The sequence below is a fragment of the Excalfactoria chinensis genome, chromosome 7 (genome assembly GCF_039878825.1).
Source record: "Excalfactoria chinensis isolate bCotChi1 chromosome 7, bCotChi1.hap2, whole genome shotgun sequence".
Lineage (NCBI taxonomy): Eukaryota > Metazoa > Chordata > Aves > Galliformes > Phasianidae > Excalfactoria > Excalfactoria chinensis.
Window position 1 is genome coordinate 23932596 of NC_092831.1, and position 27830 is coordinate 23960425.

At 39.5% G+C, this 27830-nt stretch overlaps 1 protein-coding gene across 1 annotated transcript; it reads right to left on the reverse strand.

Annotated features, from left to right (window-relative positions):
- Nucleotides 1-123: 123 nt before the first annotated feature.
- On the reverse strand, nucleotides 124-27768 carry FAM117B (family with sequence similarity 117 member B). The gene is made up of 8 exons (XM_072342447.1): nucleotides 27102-27768; nucleotides 21160-21308; nucleotides 17120-17212; nucleotides 16533-16646; nucleotides 10650-10793; nucleotides 9363-9585; nucleotides 8417-8537; nucleotides 124-6255 (listed from the first exon to the last, which is right to left on the reverse strand). The coding sequence occupies exons 1-8, from the start codon at nucleotides 27628-27630 to the stop codon at nucleotides 5937-5939; spliced, it is 1692 nt and encodes a 563-aa protein (XP_072198548.1). The 5' UTR covers nucleotides 27631-27768; the 3' UTR covers nucleotides 124-5936.
- Nucleotides 27769-27830: the final 62 nt, after the last annotated feature.

A 27830-nucleotide genomic window follows, 5' to 3' on the forward strand; every position in this document is an offset into this window, starting at 1 on the left:
CTGAAAGTGCATATTTTATTTAAGGAGCTACTATACGTGGAGTAAATTCTTACACAAATCTTCAAGTTGTCAAAGCACACAAAACTTCACTACTACAAACAAAAACAAAAGTAGCCCAGAGATGGAAGTGATGACTTTTTATTTTAGGCAAAAAAATAAAATAAAAATCCCAAAAAAAACATTCCACTATTGCAGTTTGTAAAAATTTTTACTGTTTCTAGTGGAAACAGTTCACAATTCAGTACTCAAGATTTAAAACAACATTGTGCAAAATAGTACTGGCATAACTACACATAGCAAAGACTAGTGTAAATCAAGAATTCCATTGAAATGAGTAGAGCTGCTCCAGTTTTACACCAGTGTACATCATTTCAGAATAGGCCCTTTATGCATATCACCTGGAATTCCTCTTGCTTACAAAAACAGCCGTACATGCAACAAGTAACTGATCTGTACAACATACACAAGAAGACCTCCACAAGTTAATCACAGTGTAACAGAGGAAAACACATCAGCCAATTTCATACAAAGAACAATCTAATGGCAGTTTTGGACAGCCCTTAACTGTTACTCTCAAAAATTGCACGTTTCAATAAATGAAAAAATAAAGCCAAGCAATATTCTTCAACTATTACTCTAGTGAGAATTAGGGTGGATGAGTCCAAAGAGGGTTGCTCTGTTTTTCAGCTTACTAGATTTTCCAAAGAGTTCTATCAGAATAAACCTGTGTAAGAAACTTCCACTGCTTTCAGGCCAAGTCCTCTTCTGCAATTCAGATAGACCTGTCAATGCTACAAAAGTCTCTGTAGTCAAATACAAATCCCAGTGAGGAACTTTTAAGCAAAGACCATACCTAAGTACTTACTGATGACATGCAATGAATCAAGGAAAAACTAAGAGGACATCATTTAGAGCTGGAGCATTCACAGAAAGACAGTTGATACATGGGACTGGAATTTCACCAAACACTCGTGAAAAGTTAGCATTCTTTCCCAACTTAACAAGCAACACAACAGAGTCAAAACAATGCAACTAAGCCATTCCTCATATAAATAAAAGTTCAATAGTAAGATTGACTCCCAGTGTTGTTAAACACAAAAATTCAAGAAAATATACAGGTAAATCTTGCGATGAATGACCACTTTGTTTTCCTAAATATTCAGGTTAAGGAAAACAATTTCGTATGAACTCATCAAACATAAAGAAATCAGTTCTCCACAGGGCTTTTCACCTCCCAGGTTAAAGGGAAGATGAGCTTTCTATTACCTTTCTAAGAGCTGAACTTTTTGTTTAAACTTGCTTGGGACTAAGTTGCCACAACATCATTAGGCTCTGCCATTTGATGAAGGGCACTTAAACTACATAAGCACACAGAAAAAAGCACAGTCCTAACATTCTCAAGTGTTTGGATGCTTCTATAGCAATGACCTAAAAAGGTCCTCTGCAGGTTATATTAATGGTACATTAATTTAACGAGAACAAGAATGACAAACAAGCTTTGCTTTGAAGATACCTGTATTAAAATTATGTATCAGTTCTGTATGAGTAAAGTTCTGAAAATCTGTCCATAGAAAAAGACAGTCTAAAATACCAAATCATACAGTTTACTGAAGCAGGCCTACGCAGACTGTGTGTGTGTGTACACAATGAGACAGTGGAAATGAAAATATCTAAGAAGTCACTCAGCAGCAATGATCTTTGTAACTACACTATACTGGTGTCTATGTAATCTCCTCACTCCCCTTTCAGAGATTCACAGAGAAGCTGCCATAAATTCCTCAAGAAAAGTGATTTCACTGGCAGTGAGTTACTGTAAAGACATTTTGGAGATGGGCAAGAGAATAGATCACGTTTAAGCAAGAAATCACTGCCATACCAATGAGTTCTTTTAAACTCCTTAAGCAAAAGGAAGGAGGCAGAGGAACGGTTAATGGATCTGACTTCTTTGCATTTCCATCCCCCTCGCCCCCTCATGTTTTTAAGAGTTGCGGGCTCCTTGTTTCAAAAGTTGTCTTAGCAACAATTAACTCTGAGTACCAAGATCAGAAGTAGCAAGCTTTTTATATGGTAGGACAATGAATCTTCAGAGATATTTGCCAGTAGGTTTATGTTAATATTGAAAACATTTCCAGATGTTACAGCAATAAAATGATGCAAGCACCCATTTTTAGAAGCAATTTTCTTCCCAAAAGGCTCAGACTTCAGTGTTCTTAAAAAAAACCTTAAGCTCTCGAGTTCAGTAAACTGCACCTTAGAACAGAAGAAGATAGCCCTGAGAGTAAACATTCTTTTTAAGAGCTGATTTACGTAACGCAATAGCAAATGCATCAAACACTTCCACACTATGCTATATTTAATTTGCACTCCCTTTTTTCTCTCTCAAGGTATGCACACGTGAGCAAGAATTTCCTCCAAAGGTCTATGTAACTCAACAGACTTTTTTACTATTATTTTTTACTCTTCCATGTACTTAAATTTGTTGCTACATAACGAGAAGCCCTCTTCCTCATGCCTCAGATTTTTAAAATGAAGAGTCCAACAGTCATAGCTGCCTGCACTGACCTTCATTAAAACAACAACCTCCTTGTGAATTATGTGAAATTTACAACTGGAGGAACACTAGTTATAATATCTCAAAAGATCAACTGTGAGTGTTACTGAACACTGCTATCAGCCTTCAAAGTTGGGCTAGAAGGGTAAAATATCAGGAGAACAGTATCAAGAGTGTCAAGTTCTATGTAAAAATAGACCTTTTGCGTATTTAAGCTACAAAGTAGGTAATCAAGGAACTGACTGGGTCTGTGCATAGTTAGGATTTGAAGAATGCCAGAACTGGAAAATTTTCCATATAACTGTGCTTGAGTCATACATTAACCCCTCATAAAACTCAGTATCTAAACTCTATATAGGAGTTTGTTGTTGGCTTTGTTGCTTTTTTTTGTTTGTTTGTTTTTGTATTTTTTAAAGTTATATACACCTTCAAAGCTATTTTAAAATTGATTTAAATACTTTACCTTGCAGCTCTGCTATTGGCACAAGACAGCACATAGGAAGTTTAAGGCTAAGTTTTATGTGCATACTTGTAAAAGCTGGTCTTGGAACAAGAGCTGTTATATTTTCTTAATTCTGAGTCCTTAGTGTGGATTCACATTAAAGTAGAGCTGCCACAACAATGAATAGTCCTGCACATTAAAAAAAGGAAAAAATTAAATTAAATTGAATGCCATTCTGAATTCAATTTGTTTTGATAAAAAGCAAACTCTTCATACATTTCTATTTGTATTTTTAACAGATTGGCTCAGTAATTTACAAAGTACATTGTCCAACAATATACAACGTGAGCTACTGAAGAGATGCTTGAGTAATAACATAGGAGAAAAGTTCCACGTTAAGAAAGCTCATTGCTATTTGAGAGAATCACTCCGTGATTAAAACAAACATCAGAATGCAGATTTTGTTAAATCAGTTAAATCTCAAGGCTGTAACAAAGGCTATTTGTCAACTTTAGCCCTTCAGCTCTTAACCATGTAGTTAAGATCTCCTGATAAAGCACTATGCAGTTTGGCATTGATGGAGAAACTCTACATGCTTCTGCTACAGAAAAAAAAAAAAAAATAGATTTACAAGAACTTCCCTCACCTGAATGATCCCATCTCTCATAAACCCAGCCACAACAGCTTTAAACAACCCATCTAAAGCAGCATATACTAGTCTTTGAATTTGACTGGAACTCTTTCAGAAGAAAATGATTAATTCTACAAAGGCTCATTAACTAATCATAGCACACAAATTTGGTGCACAAAGTCCTCTCCTCTCCAACAACTTATTCAGTGTAAATCAGAGCTGCCACTCAGAAACAGAGCTTTTCGGTCCCATCTGCACGATCCTGTCTATTTTGATGGGAAGGAAAATGGCCTATTAAATGATGTTCACTTGCTTATTTAACAGATGCAGTATTTTCATACTTCCTGGAACATTTTTCACTTGCTGAACTTTAACATTATGTTTTAAAGAGGGGCTCAACATACACTCTAAATGCAGGACTTGTGTAGGCCGCTGTGATTTACACTTACCTGCTCAGTGAAGCTTATTGCTATCAGACAGTTATTTATGTTGGATTTGGAGGAACAGTAAGCATGCATCAGAACTATGACTATTATCTGCAAAGGTAGGAAGGTTATTCTTTTCTCCTAGTGAAACAACTGCAACCAAATTCAGCATATTAAGCACTGAGCAAAGTTGGTATATTTACAGTACAATCTTTAGATAGATGTAATTAGGGAGAGATCTGAGACTGCAACTCAGCCAGGGAAGCAATGCATATGCAAGTCAGTAGGAATGACTCATGCTTAACACACCAATATTCAGACCCACGAAACTTCCACAGTTATATTAATGTGAAATGACTGAATTTACCTCTGTAAAAGAGGCTAAAAGGCAAACATTTTACAGGATGATATGACATTGGCATTCAAGTCACTGCAGTTTTTTCTGCACATATCTATATTGTATTAACTCAAGTACAGATAACGAAAGCTAGGAACACAAGGGAAACCTCACTGAAGTCCCTGAACAGCTTTCACTTGAAATGGCCCCTTCTCTTATAACTTGGGAAGAACCATAAACTGCTGCAGATGAGGACAGAATAAGCATTCAAAAAATGGTGTTTTACACAGCAGCCTAAGTTTGTAGTCAAAAAGGAGAACATATCTGCTGCAGTAAACTGCTGCGTAACAAATACCACGGCTGACAAATACCATGGCTGACAAGTCAACATGTTCAACGCACACGGAAAACACCACTATGACAAAAAGAGAGGAAATCATGCACAGGTATTTCAGTATCACATAGCCAGGGTCTATAATACAGTGAAGAGTCACATCAGAGCAGATTTTTGCCAAGAGTGATTAACAAATCATGCCAACTAACTCTGTAAGTAACCAAGCAAACCTGTAAGAGGTAAGTGGCACATTTTCTGGAATAAGAGGGAACCAGAACATAACATGTGTTTTCCCCACTCCTGTACAAAAATTCCGTGCACAAATGGAACACTACTGGGACAAGTGCTTTAAAATACTATTCTCCAGCCAGTAAACCATCACTGATAGCAGCCGGGTGAAGGAAGGAGTTTTAAGAATGAGACTTACTGGAAGCACAGACTTTTAGTATCAATTAAAAAAATACACTACATATTAACACTGCTTTCTGGATACTCTACTGTCTTAAAATTCTCAAACACATTAACTCGTCTTACTTAGGGCTGAGGCTGTTCAGGAAGGTCACATAATTTGAGATTGCTTAAATACTTCAGCAATCCTTTGGTCCCAGCAGCTGTAAAACAGCAAAGTAAAATGAATCTTCTCTACTGTAAAAACAACAACAACAAAAATAGCGGTGGGGGAAATGTAGGGGGGAATGGTCACCAGAAAAGTGTCTTTTAAACACTACCCACTACACATCAGAAAAGGCAAGTCTTTGTTATAAAATACATGTTTTCATACAAAAGACATCTTGCAAAACCACCTGATTGCCCATCCCCTCCACAGGTTACAGTGGTAAAACAGGGTCAGCTGGTTGGTCTCGATATTTTTCTTTTAGTGGGAAAGAGTCAAAAAACACACAGTATCACAACAATTGGTCCTGAAAATGGCAGAGGAATACAACAGTCCTAGTTTTCACCGGTATTCAATAAAATAAAAAAAAGCAGGCAGTAAACGGAACTGAAGTCTTCATAAGCAGGAACTGCAATAGAGCATCAGTTGCTGCATCATCCTGGATTTCTCAATGTGGTACCAAACTGTCAATTATACAAACAGTCCAATTATGACAGTGCCATAAGTCGATAAAACAATGCAAATAGCGTGATCAGAAAGATCCAGTCAACTGGTTCCAATTTTTCCCCAGCAGTTGCCCAGATAAATGTCAAGACACTAGATCTATCCTTCAGCTTCCTCAATACGTCCTGATTGCTGGAGTATAGAGGTCTGTGGTATTACTGTACTTGTTCCACGAGAGATCCTGTCTTGATCTGTGTTTGCAGACAAGGAAGCCATAGAAATGGGCTGTAACAAACTGGGTGTCATGCCAGATGAGACAGTCAGGCTGTGTGTAGTGCCCTTCAGTGTAAGATCCTGCGTGGGAAGAAGTGGCTTGAGGATGCTGACAAGGCAGAAAGCAGAGCCACTTTTAGGTATGAAATTCACTTTGTTTTTGTCAGGGCAGTAGAAGGCTGGAATTTCATGCAATGGCTTTGGCCTAGAAACAAAATGCACAGAATTGTTTTAAAACAACATTGAACAACCAAATTCTGTCAATGGCAGGTACATGTACTGATTAATGTATCACCAGAGGCAAAAGAAGGTTTAAACATGAAATAATTCAGCTAGCCAATGTTGTTGACTCCACATTAAGCAGAAATATTCAATCTCCAGCATTCATTTGATTAAGCTATTTACTATCAACCATCATCAATTCAACAAATATAAATTAAAAAAATCTAATGACAAGTCAGCAGAGAAGAAAATACTTCAGAAAAATGGTAATAATTCAGTCCAGCTCTGATGTCATTCCCTGCAAGAGACAATGCTGAGCAGAATCTGATTATTCTTAGTAATGACTTGCGGGAAGGAAAGACTGGGAACAGAAGAGCTAAGTTATATGTTTGTACCTCACAAAACTAAGAAAGAAACCTTACCAAGGAAAAGGCTACTCAGACTCCTTTGTGGAATGGATTTATAAACCATACAGTTTAGTTTCCAAAACGCACAGCACTTTCAGTTCTGAGTAGCTTCACCATGAAACCTGAAGGTTCAGAATCTTATGAAGCCTTCACTTCAGTTTTAACACAAATATAAATGGAATATTTGATGTCAGGATTATAATTGTACTCATGAATGGTCAATGGTCTGTAGCTTCTCACTTGATTATTTGCAAACAAGTAGGATTTCTATGCATATTTATTCCTTCCCTGGAAAGGCTATTCTGTTGTTGCTGTTTAATTAAGAAGAGTTGGAAACTGTAGGAAAAAAAAGCAAACCAACAACAGCCAATAACCAAATCAGTTAAACAAACAAACATACAAATATTAGGAATCAACTTTTACATTTTGTCCACCAATTTTCTTTATGATGTGCATGGAAGTCAGTCTGAGATGAAACACCGGCCAGTCAGTGACAATCAGCAGAAACTTCACCTCCCAAGCCTGCTTGGGTATGGATTTGGCAGTGTTGAAAAGAGACTCAAATACTGGTGGGCAAACACTGATGTGTGAACCAGTTTGAGCTGCTTATTGCACAGCTCACAGTCTCTTTATTTATAAAGAAGAAACAGGTTCTAATGTGAACCCTACAGAAATGCAAGTAATAAATTCTCAGCCAGTGTCTGAACTGGGCTCAGAACAGGACCTCAGAAACAGAGGTCAAGCACCATTATGTAAAGAACAGTCTTGGAAAAGGTGTAGAGACTGTGGAAACATCACCACACTGTCACAGTACCTGATCGACTTTATAAATTTAGTGAAAAAGGGTAAGATGCAGGAGGAGAGATGGTATTACCAAGAATCCAAGAATTACCAAGAATCTGCCAAGAATCTAGCATAGATAATAGTAGTCTGAGGATGCAGAATAAATGGGCCCATTTCTAATGCTTGCTCAAGTTACACAGGCACGGTCTAAGGCCCAGTTTGAACAGCGATGGTTTATGATACGATGGAAGCATCTTCCTAGGGAGTAGTAATGGGATCTCCTCCTGAAATCTCAAAATTTAGGTCTACCTCAACCTGTTTTTCACCATGAAGGAAACTGTGAGGACTTGCCTCAACTAATAAGACATCCTTGGGCTTTGGACAGTTGAGGGTAAAAAAAGACACTTCTTTTTGCTAGAGTTTCCTTAGGTTCAATAAGGTGCCACAGATCAGATTCTAACAACCTGTAACATAACCTAGTCAATTCATCTGCATTAACAGCTTCTTAGTAATTCTCTCTGTGAATGATTATTTGAGTTTTTCCTCCACTAATTGTCAAGTAAGAGTCTTCTCAGGCTGTGCTGGTTTTGCCATAAGAAGGTGGTTGGAATAAAGCTCACCCTGAAGTTTTCAAAGAGCTAGTGTGCAAGTAATTTTTTCAGAGAAACTGTAAAAACTAAGAATGGATGAATCAACACAGCAGAGTCCTAAGCCAGCAGCTTGTAAGGTTATCTGTGAACAACTCCCTTTACCCCACTAGACCATATGCCAAAATTCTGATTTAACACAGTCTTGGTGATGTAATACATACCCATATGCCAGTCCACGGTCACACAAAACAGAGACCATGTTATTAGCATCATTTTAGTAAATGAGTTAATAATTTTCATGTGATATGGAAAGCAATAAGCTACAAATAAATCGTTATTTATCATGTAGTATAGATCAACTTACAAGCTTTCCTCAAAGACTTTCACTTTCTCACAGCCCTCTGGTGGTTCCCGTTTGAACATGTAGCTGTTGTTGGGTTTTGGTGAGGTAGCATATTTTGGCAAGGGAGAATTATTCCCATTTTCTGCAGGAACAGAGTAACCAATCATTTAAACACATCAAACTACAAAAATCACTGTAAAAGCTATAATCACTACCCAAAAACATCCCTTAGATTGCATAAAATCGCTTTGTTGTCAATGTTATAAAATTAAGAAAAAATTTCATTCACTTCCACATCTTCATTCACAAATAAGCTTTCTTGTATCAACCCTTTTCCTCCTTCCCATTTTCTTACATCATATGCAGATTACTCAAACTGCTCATTCCTGGACATTTTCGGTTTGTAACTGCTGATCTGAGTCTATGTCCCTGTTCTGTCATTGTCTAGCCAAAAGAATTGAGCAGAATCATATGCCTTAAAAAACAAAGGAACAAACAAAAAAAGCCCACAGAACATGTTCCTGTTGCTCTACCTCAGAAAGTTTCTACTAAAAATAAACAAACAAACAAACTTTAAGAGGTCCATGCATGAAAAGTTGGTTAGAGCTCATTTTGTCTTGGATCAACAAAATAACCTGACAGAACCACCAGGACTAATCTATTTTGCTGTTCCACTCATCACTGTACATTTTTGCATCCCCAGCTTGCTTAAAGTACTTGAAGAATAACTTACATATACAAAAATTTTTTGGGGAAGCATAGTGCTCAGCTATCTATCCAGAATCAATTCTGGAACACCAGGTGTGTGCACACTGTTTAAAGCGATGTGGAACAATTAGACCATTTACAAAGAACAAGTCTGACCATTTCTCCATGCATGCAGGAAATAAAAGTCTTTGTTACTACACATTAACCTACATAGAGATGAGTGATTCAGCACCGTTGAACACTTAAAGTTATACAGTACCTTTATCCCTGGAGTCAACAAGATCTTCTGTTGAACAAGGACTTTCCTCGCTGCTCTCATTACAGATGGAAAGAAATGAGGTTGGAGATACTGACTGGGAACGGCTGCTGTTGTTACTACCCCTCTCTGCTCCACCAGGCGTTTGGGTATCGATGCTGCGAGTACTACTGCTACGCTGAATCAATGGAGGTGGTGCACGGTGCCCATCTGGAATATCTTGAGGCTGTTAAAAATAAAAGGCATTACATGGCTGCCCTCGTCTGCTTAGCAATTTTGTTAAACTCATTGTGTTACACATTTTTCTTCCCATTTCATTAAACTGAATTTTTTTTCATTACAGAAGACTCCAAGTAAGGATAAAACAAGTCAGGTTTTGAAACTAAGAACAATAGCTGTCAAGACGCAGTGTCAAAGAAATCTTGAGGCTGGACGGGATTTCTTGAAACTACCTAGTCTAAATGTCCTGTCTAAGCAGAGGCAGCTAGAGCAGGCTGCTCAGGATTGTGTCCAGTCAGATTCTGAGTGTCTCCACAGACATTAAGTCCACAACCTCTACTGGGCAACCTGTTCCAGTTTTGAGCACCTCCATGCTGAAAAATGCTATTATTTTCTTGTGTTCAAATTCAATTTCATGTATTTTAATTTGTACCCACTGCCTCCTGTCCCGTTAGTGGGAACTACCGAGAAGAGTTTTGCTCCCTCTTCATTCATTCCTTCCCATCTGATATCTATATACATTTAAACGGCTTCCAAATTTTCTCCAGGGTTAACAGTCTCAGTTGTCTCAACCTCTCTTCAGACAAAGTATTGTTCTAGTCCTGTAATTGCATACATAGCCCTTATTACTGGTACTTTATTTTAATATTATATTTTAATATTAGCTTTATCTGTTAAAAAAACAAACAAAAAACCTAAAAATAAAATAAAAAATTACTGAGTTATGCTTCAGCTGGGATGGAGACGCTTCTTTAGTGCTGGCAAAGGCAAGAAAAAGTTACTACAAAAGCTCTAAAACCAGACCTTTTATCTGTTTATCTCCTTATCTGAAGTTTCTTATTTTACTGGAAACAACTACATCACAGCCAGCACAAGAGAAAAATGTTCAGAATTGAACTTTAACTCTTCTTTTTGCTTTACACGAGACTTTTCAAATGCATTTATTAGTAAAGCAAAAATGCAGGCAATTTTAAATAAAAATAGAAAAATAATTAAAAAAAAGGTGCAAAACAAAGCTTCTAACTTCAAAGTAAAAATAACGAGAGAGCAACCTCAGTGGCAGATACATACAACAAGCTGTTCTTCTTTGTCTCCAGTCTCCTTAATTATTATCTCAATTTCTTGATTTAGTCCTTCTACACTGTTTCGGAATCGCGATCCCGTTGACTTGGTAATAGGTATCACAGGAACAAGAGCACTCTTCGGGATGGGAGCCTAAACAGCAAGACAGAGTAACACAAATTTACTTAACACATTTACTTCTATTCAGAAGTGAAACTTTAAATAGAATGCATCTATTCCCTTGTACCGAAGACTTAAAATAAAACTACACTGCTGGTGTAAAAACGCACAGCTTAAATGAAGACACCGGCATCCTACTTTTCGTTCTCATTTCTAGCAGAAAAAGCTTTCAACTGTGTAGTCTCAAAACTTCATTCTATACGGTCTGCCTGCAGCTCTACGCTGCTTTAAAAGTGAAAATCAAGCAGTGAATGTTGACACGTAAATAATTCTGAAGCCTTTAAACGATATTTCCAGCCCTTTTGATGTGAGCTGTAACATAATTTCACTTCCCCCCTCTGGATCTATTACTTGTAATTTCATTAGAACTGTGGTTTAATCAAAGCCTGCTGTCACACGCAGTACCATGACAAATGCAGGAGGAAAAGTTATTCTCAAACACAAGACTTCACTGAACAAGAAATGAAAACCTGAAATAACCGCTTAGTCTCCCTTTTAGTTCAGACCCGTCAGTTCTCAGAGAGAAAGGACATTCCTAGATTTCTCAAAGCAGTGATCAAACAGAGGGAAAAATCCTAGCATGCTGTACTGTGGCCTACTAATATAAAACTACTGTAATTCTGTTTTTAAACTTGAATTACTTTACTGGGTGTTATCTACCTCATTTACACCCAGAAGTGTGGAACACCGTTTTAATGTGTTACATACAACATGTGTTACTGTTTCAATAACAAAGATACTGAATGAGTTGTTGTAAAACTATATATTATAAAGCAACCAAAATGGAGTTCTGTGCAATTCAATACACTTGAAAGTACTGTTGGCTTTTACTGTACAAAGTTTAAAAGCCTTTTGATGCTAATAGAGACTTGTTACAATGTAGGCTTTACTGTTTGTTTGTTTTTATATATGCAAGACCAATCTACTAGTTTGGTAGAAGTACAAATATTTTGGAAATCACATTTAACCTTCCCAGCTTCTCACCAAATACGAGAAACAATGGCAGAGGTTCTTCTCTGGCTCCAAATAAAAGAATTATCTGTTATTTTTATATAATTACTGCACTTAGCTTTTTAGGTACTCACTGCAGTAGTTATAAAGGCTTTCTGCCATGCTCCAACACAAACTGCATATGAACACCTAGAACTATGCCACTGGTAAGCACTTAAACACACAGAATTAACTTGTGCCATGAATCACTATCTTCATGATTACTTAATGGAAGACTTATACAAGTCTTGATTCATCCCCAAGAACACTTTCTGGTATAACTGTAACTCAGAACAGGTTGAATGATGATAAAGCATTTGACCAGATCCTCATCCAGTCTTGAAAGCCTTTTCCCTCCCCTTCCCTCAAAGTAACACACACCAAACCACTGTGACATGACAAAAAGCATGTGAAGTTTGTATGGTGGGAAGACAATGACTATTTCAGAAAAATGAATGCGAACAACAGAGTTCTCAGTGTAGATGTGTACCACAATGCTGACATTCTCACACTGATAGATCTCTATGATGGGAAACGTTTATTAATTATATTGGCTCTGCTTTGCTGAAACATTAGGATAGCTATAAAAAGGAACTTGCATAAGGACTGCAAACACTTATATTCAGGAAATTCTCATGACTCATAGTTGAAGCCAACAGAATCTCTACATCATTAGAGCGGCCAAACTTGGAAAGACTTGGAAAAGCGCTGCCTCAAGAGAAAACAGAAACCACTGGATATGAGCACAAAAAATTCCCAGCCATGCTAATTATGTTCCAAACAAAGGCTTGGATCAATTGGCAGGCAAACTGATACAGGTTAATATATATTCATAATGCAGGTAAATCAGCACAAGTTGAGACACTAGTAAACACTGATTATGCAACCATTTATTTCATTTATACATTCCGATGAGAAATTGATCTCAACAAGTAGAAAGCTGAACATCTTCATTACTTAATCACAATCATCTACCACAGAAAATCCTACAGCCACAGCACTGTATGAAGAGCTCAACTTAGAAAGCACTACTTGTCCAAAAACACCTTATTACAGTTTGATACACCATGTCTCACTTGCAAACTCACTTGCAAAAGAAATAATATTCTGTACACAACCAAAAGTGACTAGCTAACCTGGAAGGTGGAAGCAGAAGGAGGCATTGTTACAGGACTAAAACAAGCAGCCTCAGAACAGGAACCTATATCATAGAAACACTGCCTTCAACAAGTGTCTGCTTAGAGACAGCCTGAGACATGCAGCTAGAGAACCACATTCCATTCTAAAAGTGTAACATTCTACCTATGTAAGGGTGAAGTAAACAGAAGATCCACTTTAAACTACGTGCGATTGATCTCAACCTATTGGTACGACTATAAGGAAACACACTTCCCAGAAATGTGAAGGGAAGGGCTTATCATCATCAATTAACTGCATAACTTCAGCCAGGAGCACCAAGAAAACCGGTATTATTTTGAAAGACCTTATCAATTTATTCTATCTAGCATCACTTCTGATCTCCATATTAGTTTCTGTATTACATTAACATTGAGAATAAAGGACGATTTGGCTCTTTTTTTTTTTTTTTTTGGTAGTAGATTTACTATTATGTAGTGAATTGAAAATCCAGCATCCTCAGAAGCATACTGAGATCACCTGAGGATGCAACTGTTCTGCAAACACCACACCCTGTAAAAAGTCAATATGAAAAATGGCTGGCATTAAAGAAAAAGAACAACTACATACACAAGGAAAAAGCAAAACCCATTCAATTGTTTTTGGAAAAAGAACCCACAAAAAACCAACAAAGCCAGTAAACTCTTAAGTTTGCCTTCAATTATTTCCTTATTCTGAGTAGAGGGACAGAAATAGCTAACCAGCTTACTCCATAAAGACGGTATGAAAGAAATTGTGGGAAAACTTAAGTGATCACTACTAGGGAGAAGAGATGAAACTGACTACAGCTACTGCTTTTAGTCTTAACTTGGAGAGTTATTTCCAGCAGGACACAGAGTTCATGTTGTCTCTGAAGAGAGACTACTAAAGAGTACTGTTTCTCATTTATATCAGGAATTCCATAGGTTGAGCTCAGAAATCTTTATACGGCCCCAAAGGATCAACAACTGCAATCCTCCTTGAAACTGGAAATGTAAAATCTAAAGATTCTAATAATTAATAACTCACTTCAAATGCTTCTATGTAATCCTTTCCACAAAAGCTAAAGGAAACGAGCTGCTGCCAGAAATTCCAGTTCAGTAGTTTCCTAGGAAAGAACCAGAAAGCCCACCAACTTCACCCTTGAAGCCTGCAGTTAAAGATTTCTTTACCCTGACTTATAGAGTGCCTCTAAATGCCATTAATGCAACCCTTAGCTTACCCTTTCTGAAGCCCTCTGTAAATTCCACCTTTTGCAAGTGGCTCACAACAGTTGGCACAAAATTTACCAAAGGAAACAATGGTTCGCTCTGTAACACAATGCTGGAAAAGCTGCAATGTCTCAGTTTATATTTTACAGTCTATTTCACAAGGCCAAAAACTAATTATCCATTTTGCAATATTTTCTTTACATACTTTAAATGTTGGTAGAATGTAAAAAGCCTCTCCATGCAGAAGAGAAGATTTTATGAAGTGTCATCATGATGCCAAAAGATTTTGTACAGAGAAATTTTATTTCGTATTTTTTCAAAGTAGAAGCATCACTGTTCATTTTCAATATTAAAACAGCATAAAATACACATATTAAAGTGATAATAGCTTATCAATCTGAAGTTTATGGATTTGTGAACTACCAAGAGAAATCCTTCAGATAACACATTAATTCTACATTGCAGTGATATGCCCACAGGAGTGTCTCTTAGTTTTAATTTTGCACCTGTTGTTAAAATGTTTCACTTCTATTAACAAGTGTAAAACTAGAATCCAAAGAAACTTTACAGATAAAATACCCAAATCAAGTACTGTGACACCCTGGTATTCCGTATTATATACACACACATACCTAACACATGTGCATGTACATGCTCCATACACATCCACACTTGGAAGCCTCTCACCAATTATAGTGAACTTCCTCACAAATTCCTAGCTGGGAACTGGCTCTTTATCTTCTTCCATCACTTCGTAATGTTCTGGCTTGAATCACTGTAATCCCTAACTTTAGCAACATGTTCTACTGTATCCATACTTAAGCAAACTGGATCTAAATGTAGGAATTTGTACTAAACAGCTTGTTTCAAATTCAAACTGTTCTCCTTTCTAATTTACAGGCTAACAGTTTGCTACATGAGAGAGGAGAAAACAGTTTCTATATGGAAATTTACAGTAATTTAAGAATTAGTTCTTCAAACATGTCAAAAATATAACTCCAGTATAAAAAAATATCCTAAATAAAATACTTCCTAGTAGCACAGAATTTGACCTAATACCAAACTGAAGTCAAGGTGCACTCATGTCCTGAAAATTCGTTAATATCTATTCAATGAAAAACAGCAGAAATAATGTAAAGCCTCAGAAATAAAGCACTATTGGTTTTTACACAAACAAGGAATTGAGAACAGCACCAGAAATTCAAAAAACTGCCTGTCATGGTTTTGTGCTGTTGCTGTCAATGTGCTGCAACAGCACAAAACCATGACACTGCCCTTTCTTATTTCCAGTACTGGAACATCACAAGTTCTCTCAGATACCCAATTCCTAATCACAAAAGAACCTGGATACTCAAAACTGAATACGTGCTTCTCCCTTCTCATTTCATCCTTTATTAGAATGGGTGAGTACTTGTACTTGCACAGATGCTGCAACTGTTTCCTTCTCAGCCCTGAACTATTTCTGGAAGGATGGAAGGACAGAAGTTGCATCTTAAACAAACATTAATGAGATATCAGTGTGGAAAAACTATCAAACTCTCCTACTGATTTTTTTCTTCTGTAAAGAATGGTTTGTGTGTATAAGGGCATGCATTTCCACCCCCTCTCACCTTCCCACTCCGCTGGAAATATTACCTCCCTGTGAATATGATCTCAATAACAGCCTCAACATAAAACTACAACTGCGTACCAAACATGTGGTGCGGTGTAACCATCTCAGTTTTTGAAATGATTACTACTTTAAGTCCAAAGCATAACGAACTGCAGAAAGTCTTACAAAGGCTGAATGCATCCATTAAGAACATAAACACTTAATAGAGTACATTCTAAAAGTTTTACAGTCACTTGTCAGGCCAGTTCTCTAAACCTGTTCATTTACAGGATTAAACAAGAGCTACAGTCGAGACAAAACGTCATCAACATTAACTACAACCTTCAGCCAATATCATTTTACTGTCAATTTGCTCCATGCTATATTTATTCCGCATGCACATTCATAATTGTTACAGCAACTCTTAATTTAAAAAAAAAAAAAAAAATTAAAAAAAAAAAATAAATATCCTTGGTTTCAGATTAAACTTACCTGTCCATTCTTTTTTGGAGGCTGCAGAGTACACAGTGTCCTTTAAGGAAAGATCTAACTAACTGAAATTCACAGACGGAGTCCAGAGCTAGCCTAGCCAGATAACAAAAAGATCTGGGACCCCTTCTGCTCCATGCATTCAGATGAAACTGATATGTTTAATAGAATTCACCTATAGCTACAACATATTTAAAAACATATGGCATTTCTAAGTTTGCTTTAAGCTAAAATAGCAGTACCTACCCAATATATACAAAGAGAGAGCAGACTTACCTGGCTATGGTTAATGGCTGCGTGATTACCATGAAAAGGAGAGTGCCTTTCTTTATCCCGATGATGCCTACTGCTATGTTTGCTTCTCTGCAACTGTTGACGCAATTTTGCAATCTAATTTAGAAAAAAAACACATTAGATTTCACCAGATATATTCCACTACACAGAGTTTAATTTATTCTAACACCTAGCTATGATTTTATACTACTGCAACTTTCATAATTATTGGCAGCACAAAATTAGGCTCAGGTTCTTAACAAAACTAACATGTTATTTACCATTTCAACTCTATCTCACAACATGGCCCTGGAGATTTAATGAAAGCACTTGAAATATATAAAGCAGTTACACCACTGCTGGATTACTTCCTCTGACAAAGAATGTTACCTGAAAATAATATGCTTCCTCTCTTCAGCTTAAATTTTTTAATGGTCCTACATTTCTACTAGAAATCGGTATCACACGAATAGATAAAATTTACTTTCTACCAAGCTCAACGATTCCATAATAAACCAGTGCAATATTCCTGAAAATTCATGTTAATGGTGCATGCCAGCAAATGTATCTCAAACAACAGCACTCCTGACCTCCTTGAGTTGTTCTGTGCTGCCCCATGACGCTGAACGTTTGTGGGAGCTTCTCTTCTTTTCCAAATATTCTTCAGCCCAGGCACTTTCAGTCTGCAGCAAGAAAATTATAAGATTATTTTTGTATACTTACATACACAATTTCTATTTGCTGGAAGAAAATACGTAGGAAAATTACAAGAGAATAGTTGTTAAAATTTGCTAGGTTTTGAGCTGTGGGAAAAAATCTGCCACTGACCGGGAGCCTTTATGATAAGTACAATATGAACATGTGGAATGAAACTATTTACGAGCTTTCAGACCTACTCCAGTGCAGGAATATATGCTGGTTTCCTCCCTACTTTACTGAAAAATTGCTAAGGTGGTATTAACAGCCAGAAGTACCACAAACTGCAATAAAGCTCCAAAGGACCAGTAGCAATCAGTGCAACATGTGGGTGTTATTTCCTACACAGATGCTGACCTTGTTATTACTGATGCATCAGCAAGATTAGTTTAAAAGTTGGGAAAGCCTGCACCAATATACCTTCAAAATCATTTTCCAGCTTAGAAGATTGAGAAAAAGGCTGGCCCCTTTTTTGAGCATCAGTACAGCGACAGCAAAGAAGGGAATTCATTACTGCCTCGAAGACCTTCAGGTTCATAGTTGTCTCAGGCCAAACAGAAACCAACTAACTTAATACCAAAGCTAGTTTCACTAAATTAACAAAGCCATCTACATTTAATAAAAAAAGATACAAACATACAGCAGCGGAAAGCCTTAACATCATCCACAACAGTTGCTTTTGTTTGAGATGAACAGCTTGCAAGCTAACCTTACTTACCCCATCTATTCTGAGAACACAAACTTGTAAGGGTTTTGAAGCCGTAGTACTAATCCCTAATTTGCAGGGAAAATGGAAGACTAACTCAAACATACAGGTTACAATACCCATCGATTCAGTTATGGTATGAATGTCACATACATGAAACCTCCACCATCAGTAATTTTTCATCTTCACCATTCCACCTCAAAAACTAACCAGGATGAATCTGAATAATGAAGTCAGTACAGTTGCTTGGAAATTCCTACTTCACAGCAAAGTTAGAAACCATGCTTTTAAGAAATCCCCCATCTCCACCATAAGATCATCCTTTCAGTCTTTCATATTCCACAAACACTTTCAAACTTCAGTAACAAAAAGATTAAAATAGAAACACTGACAAGCCCCATTTATGAACTCATCATGCTAGCCACAGTCTCCATCTAGCCAATTCCCAAATGCAAATCTGGAGTGACAACCTATCCTCTAGCTCCTGAAACAAATAGTTTTGGCCAACTCAGTGTAACTATTACCCTTGTCTAAAGGGTAATGTCTTATTAACATTCTAATCAGTCTTTGCGTTTAGTTTACATTGGATATTTTGGCTTAAGATTCAACACACTTCATACATTAATGTCTGACTCATTTTAAAGGGCTAAAGGTCTCTTTCCTGCTCATATTCAAAACCTGGTTAGAAATATTTTTAGAGCGAAAGAAGAAATAAAAAATTGAATGGTTTCCTATTAACTAATAAGATAGAAATACAGTATTATTTTAGTAGATCTCCTACATCTTCCCTGCACATTGTTTATAGTACATATTTCCAAGAAACATTGGCAAATAGACACAGAAGGAGATCTCTGGTTCTCTAAGCTATTAACATAATGCACACGCTGGTTAGTTGTTATTCACAACATCCTTCTGCCCATTCCAGAATTAGGGAGAGAAATAAGCTTAAAGTTTTGTTTTATATTACTATTAGTATTATTATTAACAAATACCAGAACGTTTAATATGGTAGTCTTAATTTCAACTACAGAGTTTCAGTTTCCAAGTACTTTCTTAAGAATTCAAAAAAATCCAGAACAATTATTTCATATTAAGCTGTATTTTGATATAGCTTTAATTCAAACAATTACAGGCAAAATCAAACTGGTCTAATCTAAAGGAAAAGACATAGAAATACCTGTTATAGCAGTATTTAAAACAATACCCACATCTACACATCCTAACCAGAACCTAAGATGCTCCATAATCCCATATACATCAGCCAGAAACATTCCACATACTACACGTACATAATTCAGTCTGGTTTTTATAGATGGGTTTCACCAAAAGTAGTTGAAAACAGTACAGGCTGCTTTGTAGACAGTGTCTCTACTTCATCTCTTACATGTTTTGCCAGCTATGACCTACGGGCATCTAGAAAGGTCTTCAAGTCCAAAGTATGTTGCTAATTGCTACCTCCTCCCAGTCTGCTTCCTGAATGACTCTACTTTCAATGCCATAAACCTGCAGAATCAAGATCCCTCACTTAACCAAGTTGAAAATATTTTATATTAGTTGATCCAATTCATACTCCCTGAAGTTTTGCAATCTAAACACATTAATCTCACTCAGTGACAATGCTGCTGAAAGACAGTTCCACCAGCAGCACAGTCATATTGTACACATAGAAATAAGCTTTAACTATCAGTTTTTCCCCAGATGTGACTTTCCCCTTTTGATCAGAACATGAAGGTACTTCCAGCCACTCCCTTCACACACAATCTGAAACCCAAGAGTTTTGAACTAAGTGTAGTGTTTTGAACAGCAATTTTCAAATGCTTGTACATGGGCATATAATTGGGTGAATACATCCATCTCCTACATACTGACAACACTGCCTGTGCTACCATGACTCAGACGGTGATGCTAGTCAAGAGTTATAAGTCACGCCTAGAAAAGCCACATCATACACATGCTGACCCTAAGAAGCAGGTGAAATGAGGAAGACATCAGATTTCCTGAACCTACACACTGGACCCAAGGACGTGTTGTAAGTGACATTTCAACCCAACATCACACCTTCAGAGACACTAAACACTTTAATCACTTTTGTATGGATTAAGATACCATATAAGGCAATAGCTCCCTACAAGGGGAATGATAAGCATCAAACCCTTGTCATGGAGCTTTTTGTTTTTACAGATTCCACGGGTATGAACCACTAAAAATCTGTGTATGATTTGCCAAAATGTTTCAATAGCTTCACAGATTTTCACGTCACTGTTCCGATGCTTTGCAGTTCAGTTAAACTTGAGCATCAGTCATGCTTCTGTGAAGCAGCTTCTCAATGCATGTGCTTCTGTGTATACATTCCAGGTGAACATTAAAAGCCTTTTGCAATCAAAGGATCAACTGTCTATCACGGTAAAAGCTACAGTAACTTCTTTGAAGGTACTAGAGAAGCTTTTCTATTATGTTTGGAGACAGAAATACATATAAGGAGTCATTTTAAGTTCCTTTGCATAAACTAAGACACAGAAGTATTTAACACCAGTGCATTCCAGCATCTTGCACACAGTCAGAACATTGAGAAAACAGATCATACAATCATATATTGCCTTGATTTGGAAGGGACCTTGATAATCATCTAGTTCCAACCCCCTGCTGTGGGCAGTGTCACCACCCACTAGATAGGGGACCAAATCAGGCTGTCCAGGACCCCATCCAACCTGGCCTTGAACACCTTCAGGGATGTGGCATCCTTCTATGGGCAGCCTGCTCCAGAACTTCGCCAACTTGTCAGTGAAAAATAACCCCCTGACAACTAATCTAAATCTCCTCTCTTCTAGTTCAAAATCATTCCCCCTTGTCCTATCACTACCTACCCACATAAAAAGTTGATTTCCCTCCTGCTTATAAGCTGCCTTTAAGTACTGGAAAGCTGCTATCAGGTCTTCCCTGTACCTTTTCGCCAAGCTAAACAAGCCCAACTGCCACAGCAGATGAGCAATGCACAAATGCGTCTCTGAGATAATAAAGTGAACTCATAAAACTATCACAGTTCACGATCTTTTCTTAGAGAATGCAAATAACTCAAACGCATCACTGCCAAGGTACAAGGTCTGCAGCTTGAAAGCAAACAGGAGCTAGTGAGCAAGAAAGTTAAGGTGAATGTTCTGAAGGGAATAACCTTCTTGCATCTAAAGACTGTCTTTACACTTAAGTACGCTGAAGTAAAACAAATCTGACCTGTGTGGCTTTGTCTCTCATACATGGAACAGCTTGTCCGTGATTATCACGAGGCCACTGTCCAGCAAGGTAGGGAGCAGCAAGTGTATCCAATGAGGAAGTCCGGCGAATAATACTGGAAGGGCTTGATGAAGGTGGTCTTGATTTGTCTGCCAAAGTAATAACATTTGATTAGAAAGCAAGAAAAAAAAGCTTAATTCTTTTAACTGCCTTCAATAAATCGTACAAAACTAGATGCTACTATATACTATAGCACTACTACAACTACAATGTTATTCAAGATACGAAGCATAATTTTAGTAGAAGAACTGTTCACTTCTCCAAGTTCTGTTCAGTTATAACATGCAGTGAAATGTTTTTCCTTGGAAAACATCCTTGTGCCACAAACAACGCATCAGTACTCCAGCAACACCAGTTACTCCATCAGAGGTGCAAGAGTCATTAAGTGATGAAGGCTTCCATTAAAAATGGCAAGATTCTCTGACGCCAACAACTAACCAAGAAAATTTGGGCCAAACTTCCTCAATTTAATGCTTCAAATTAATGCATTAACTCCTTCCCCTGTGCCTACCTGAATTCAAGGGATGTTGTAGCTGAAGTGTTCTATCGTTTACTGCCCAAAATACGATACACAGCAGATTTGCAAAGAGTTATATCTAACCCCCAGTTCCATAAGTCAGCTCTGATAAGGTAAAGATTTACACTTCACAAGATAATCAGCGCACTTCCTCCCTTTACACACTGCATGGTAACTATGTTCACACTGACACTAACTAGACCTTCTGCAACTCTTCTAACACTTTTGATGATCACACTGACATCACTCCTCAAAACAATTTAGACACTAACAGGAGCCTCCACTGGAAGAGATTAAAAATAACAAAGATAGGAAGCAAAATGAGGCAGAGGAATATGGCTAAAAGACATTTGCATCCACCGACAACATTTTAAAGTTGCATTTAGAGGACCATAAGCCAGCAAGTGTCAACTGTGTACAGAAAGGTTCCTCAAAATAAGAGTGACGTTTACTATATTAAAGAAAGTGACAAATAGGAAAGACATAGGCCTCAGATATACATATATTCTCACGCTATTTGTTCTAGATGTAAAATCCAAATTCAGAAATCGAAATGATCTAAGCTTACTATCACACTCTTTACTACCCACAGAATTATTCCTGATCCTACAAAAACACAGAGGCCTAAGACAAGTGGCTAAAACACGAAGCAAAGAATATTCAGCAATCAGATGAACGCTTTAGAAGGGCTCTGGAAAAACTCAGTCATAAGTCCTCCTCCTGACTGCGTCTTTGGACGAGTTCCACACTAAAAGCAGAAATACCACGGCAATTTGTACTCGACATGAATTCATCTACGTGCAAAGGAAGCTGAGCCTGATTACTGTCAGACTGCTAGTCATCAGATAAAACCACTACCATTATACGTCCAGAATTCAATTTCTGTGCTGTTTCAATGTATTAAAGGTACACAGAGACTAATAAAACCTGTTAGTTACAGAGATTCAGTGGTGTGGACAACATTCCCAGAATGCCAGTCTTTTACACGTATTTTAATTATTCTCATACAAACAATGCATTAGAAACATACATTAAAACCATGAAGCACTATAATTACCCCTATTAACATAAAGCAGACCGGGAACCTCATCTGTTCTATTATTTCTAATTGCACCAACAAAGATCAAACTCTGTGTACTGAGCCGAGTGCCGAACTGCTCTGAGGGAGTTGCACCAAAGCTCAGTTTTCAAGTTACCACACATTTGAAGATTCCTGTATCAAAGAAAGTCTCTGCCTACCTCTACCATTCAGCACACTAAAGCGTCTCTTTCTATCGGAACATTACAAAACGATTCCTTTTGTCTGCACCATGGGAGAATGAGGCATGCTAAGACAACATGCAAGTCCTTACAAATTGTGTTTGCTTCCCACGTTATATCAAACACGTTATTTCTCTGAGAAATAGCTGCCATGTTGCCCTTACTTATTTTTCTCCTGAATTATCATTCTTCCTCTTCAAGAAGCTTCTCTCTTTTCTTTTTTGCCAGGGGGAAACAGAAAGGATGTGAGAAAAAATAATCAGGAAGCATGTGTAGTCGCTCACATCATCTGCAAGGCAACTGCAATAGACAGCTTCACAATCGAAGAAGCAGAAGCTGTTACTGCTCACCCTCCCCCTCCCCCACCAAAATGGTGAGGATGGAGCAAACAGCGGGGATGAAAGCTGTTTATTATTTAAGTTCAAGGGAAACTGCATCTTCCAAGCTACAAAACCTATAAATACCATAAATGAAAGGAAAAAGACTTTCCCTCAGTGAATCTGAATGACAGAAGACTGTCTTAATTTAGATAGTAAAAGTATAACAGCACACGTTTACTTCCTTTCCACTCACGCCTTGATACAAATTGCCACAGACTACTACTCCACGCTGCTTCAAAACACTTCAATGGAAACACGCAGCGCCTTCATTGCCTTTCCCTCTACAACACTCAAAGCGTTCAGCTGCTATTTTCCCTTGATGTGACCTACATAACAAGAGATCTGCCTCCATAGAGATAACAGTTACAACAGCTGTGGCTGATGAAAAACAATGGGGATGTTTCATCAAACGTACAGTCCTTAAATATTAGATCTGTTCTAATTGCCCCGATTAACTCTTTAAACTAATATTTGTGGAAAGCATCAACCCTCCTACCCGTCCCCTACTGCCCTAAATAAACCCGCTTAAAAACAAAGTCTTTCTGCAAGCTGGTTTCCAACAAAGCAAAGTAACAGAATGAGATGTAAACAGGACACACACAACACAAATCAGCAAAGTCCACAATGTGGGAAAACACCCAGTAGTTACTGCAGCACTATGGCAAACCACCTATCCGTACATCTATCCACAGCACCTCGGAAGGCCATTTAAGCTAAGGCAGCACAACAATGAAACCGGAGAGCAAAATAAAACAGGCAGAGATGCTAAGCAATAACCAACTGAAAGGCAGGAAAGATAATACTGCCTTGGGGTGGGGTCTTCTTAACACAAGTCCCACAGCTACAGTCACACTGATGTCCTTTCTCAGTTGTAGGACTGCACACCTTTCAACTGGAGACCTCACAAAGGAATAGTGATGCAGAGACAAACTTGTTCATGTTGCATCACAGCATTCATCAGGCTCAGATGGCACTGAGACACACAGCACAACCATGTGTTTTCCCTCTGGAAGGCAGTCTCGGCTATTACCTTCCCAAAGATGTAGAAGAACTACACACTAATTTGCTTCTAGCAACTCAAAACGATGCCTGGATAGGAGAATGACTTCATGTTGTTATACAAAACCAAACCTCAGGGAAAAGTATACAAAACCGAGACTCCGAAAGCCCAAGATGCTCACATCACTTAATCCCAGTGCATAAAAACACTTCTAATTCAAACACTCCCTGGCAGTGTTGGCCACAAGAAATCTAAATTAGGATGTTGCAAAAAGGAGTTCACTTTCTGTACACTTATCATTTGTAAATGGCTTACACTAACAAAGTGGTCATCTGATGACACACAAACCCTTCTGTACTCTCTTAACCTACAGTCACATCTTCTATAACTACGGCAACGTTCAGTAATTAATGCTGGTAGGTCTGCAGCTATTATTTTGCTTTTCACTGAGTTTTAAAAATAATTCTACAGTGACTTTTAAGTGTGATGGAGCTTCTCATCCTCTCTCTCCAACCAGGACAAGTTCACATCAAGCTCTATGACTTCCTGATATCCCATTCTAACAGTCTCCTTCACTTCCTTTCGCACGAGTAGGTTTTAGTATCTCTTTATCATATACTTACTATTCTAAGTAATTAAAATACAGGGTAGTTTGAGCTAAAAATAAAGAAAGGGAAGAAAGTCAACAAGGCGTTACAGATGCCAAACTTGTTATGTAGAAAAGGAACATGTGCTGGGAGAAAGGGAAAAAAAAAACAACCACATGACTAACTTCCTCTAACAGAGGTTTGCAGATGAGTAAAGATGCCTATACAGGAACTGGAGATGGCAAGATACACCTGGCAGCACAGGAATAAGGCAAAGGAGTCAGTCGTCACGCAGGTGACAGGAACGACAGCACAGAAACTGAACAATTAGTGTTTATTCCACATACCCTCTGTTACACTTTCTTATACCACCAAAACAGTTCATACCGCACATGATGTCATGATGTAGAATATTGACAGCACAAAACCATGACATTCATACAGAAACAGAAGCTAAAGCCCATGAAATCAGTGCTGGAGACTGCAGGGAGAGAATATCAGAGAACAAAACATGTTGCAAGAAGATCTAAACTCTTGGCCTTACCTTGGGAGGAAGCAGGAAGAAAAACCCAGGAATGTAGGGAATGTGCCACCAAACCTCCATCTTATAGTTACCCCAACATCAATAGCAAATTCAGCTCAGTATTATGAACATCCAGTTGCAATCCTGCTCAGAATACCTAAGTCTAAAGCAAACAAACCAAACCAGAAAACACACACCCAGAGAAAGAACCTATTAAACCAACGTTTCTGTACCAACCAACTGGAGGTCCTTATGCATCAAGGAGGATGATAAGAACTCTCAGTTTAAAACTACTGAACTGCTTACTAGAAAAGAACCCCTGAAAACCAGGGAGTTGAGCCTAAAGCGCACAATCTGCAGCGTCAGTACTGAAGTTCAGAAGCAGCTACCATTTATCTAACCTTAAGGCTCCTTTCAATCCAAAGGAACAGACAAGAACAATAACCCCAAACCACAACGTGGCTGCAGCTATAGGAACAAACAGAAGCCACCAAAAACTAAAAACAAGAAGCAGGAAAATCTGTTATTCTGTAGGTTCTGAACGTTACCCTACGGTGTCCTGCACAGCTTCACAACTCCAGCCTCATGCAAAGCTCAAGTTCCACTTCCACATTCCTGCCCGCCGCTACGTTTCCTCAGCTAGATGAGGAAAGTGAATCTGGCTCAGCGTATGTCAAGCACTGGACTACATAAGACAAATACTAAGCAGAACGAACCAGCCTCAATTTGCATTTTGGGTGCACACGAGTACCGCTCAGAAACGTAGAAAATCAGGTGGCAGAGAGTAAACAGACACCACTCATCAGTCTCTGCACCTCTTGTAAGAAGGCAGGAGCTCTGTAGCACATTAGTGACAAAGCTACCCTGTTTCCTTCTACAAGCCAGTCCTCAGATCCGGTGAAGAAGTTCAGTGAACAGCTCGGTTTCAGCAGGCCCTGCCTTCCTGACCTGCAGACGGCGCGACTTCTGCACCCTCAGCAGCCCGATGCACTTTTGAACCTGGATGTCAGGAGCGGCTGTCCTGCTCCTCGTTCTCCAGGTCAGGAGACTGGGTCTCTGATGAGCGCTTCAGTAACGTTTCCAGGAAGAAGATGATTAATGATTAGCTAGAGTCTGCAATGAAGAATACGGACGTTCTTCAATCCAGAGCCTCAGAATACAACATTCAGTAAAGCAAATCCTACCTGCGAAGCTGGAGATCTAAACCAGAAGCTAAATGCCTCTGTGGCACTGCTCTCTACCACATACCTACTTCTCTGAAACGCAAGTCTCAAGGAAGTACATCTGAAAACAAAGCAAAATAAAGCTAATGCCCGCTTCGTTCAAGTACGGCACCAAGTGATTACGACCAGCTAATGTGGCAGCGCTCCTCCTCAGGAGCCAGGATGGGAAATAGACAGAGCCCGGGTATAAACGCGATGTTAGATGAAAGAAAAGCAAGGAAAGGAAAGGCGCACGAAGGAAAGATCTCGGCACGTTACTCAGTGCCAGGCAGATGACCTCACGCAATGGCTGCCGTAGCTTCGGTTCCTCGAGAGCCCCTCAGGTAACAGCCCGCGCGCCCCCCCCCCGCTCCTTCAGGTAGCGGCCGCCAGGCGCCCGGAGCAGCGCTCACCTTTGCAGCCCGGCGAGCCGGGACTCTTCCTCTCCGGCGAGCTCCTGCCTCGCTCCGGGGAGCGCCGCGGGTGCCGGACCCTGCCCGCCGTGGAGCTGCCCTCCGGTAACGGCGAGGAGCACGGCGAGGGCCCGCAGGCGGCCGGCGGGGGCGGCGGGGGGGGAGGCGGCGGCAGCTGGTGCGGCCGCGGGGGGCTGCCTCGAGCCCCGCCGCCGCGCGTGGGGCTGCCGCCTCCCCCCGGCGTCTGCGTGGCCGTGGCGGGGCCGGCCCGCCCGCCGGTGGGCGCCGCGCGCGTGGGGCTGATGCTGCGCGAGGCGGCCGCCGCGCGAGCGAGACCCCCGCCCGGGGCGCCGCTCCTCGTGGGGCTGCCATGTTGCTGCTGCTGCTTGAGCTGGAAGGGCACCGTGGCCCGCATGGGCTGCAGACGGCCGCTCGCTCCCGCTCCGCCGCCCGCCGCCGCCGCGCCCCCTCCCCCGGGGGAGGCGGCGGGGGTCGGGGAGCCGCCGCGCCGCACGCGCTGGTGGGACATCGTCCGGCGGGGCCGGCGGCGGAAAGACGAAAGAGAGGCCGCGGGGCGCGGGCGGCTCCTGGCGGGGATCCGAATTCTCGGGCAGCCGCCGCGCACGCTCCCGCTCACGCCCGGCCCGGAGCTCCGCGCGCTGCCCGCCGCGCCGCCGTGCGCCTCATCAACAATAGTGCCCCGGCCGCCCGCCCCGCCCCGCCCGCCCC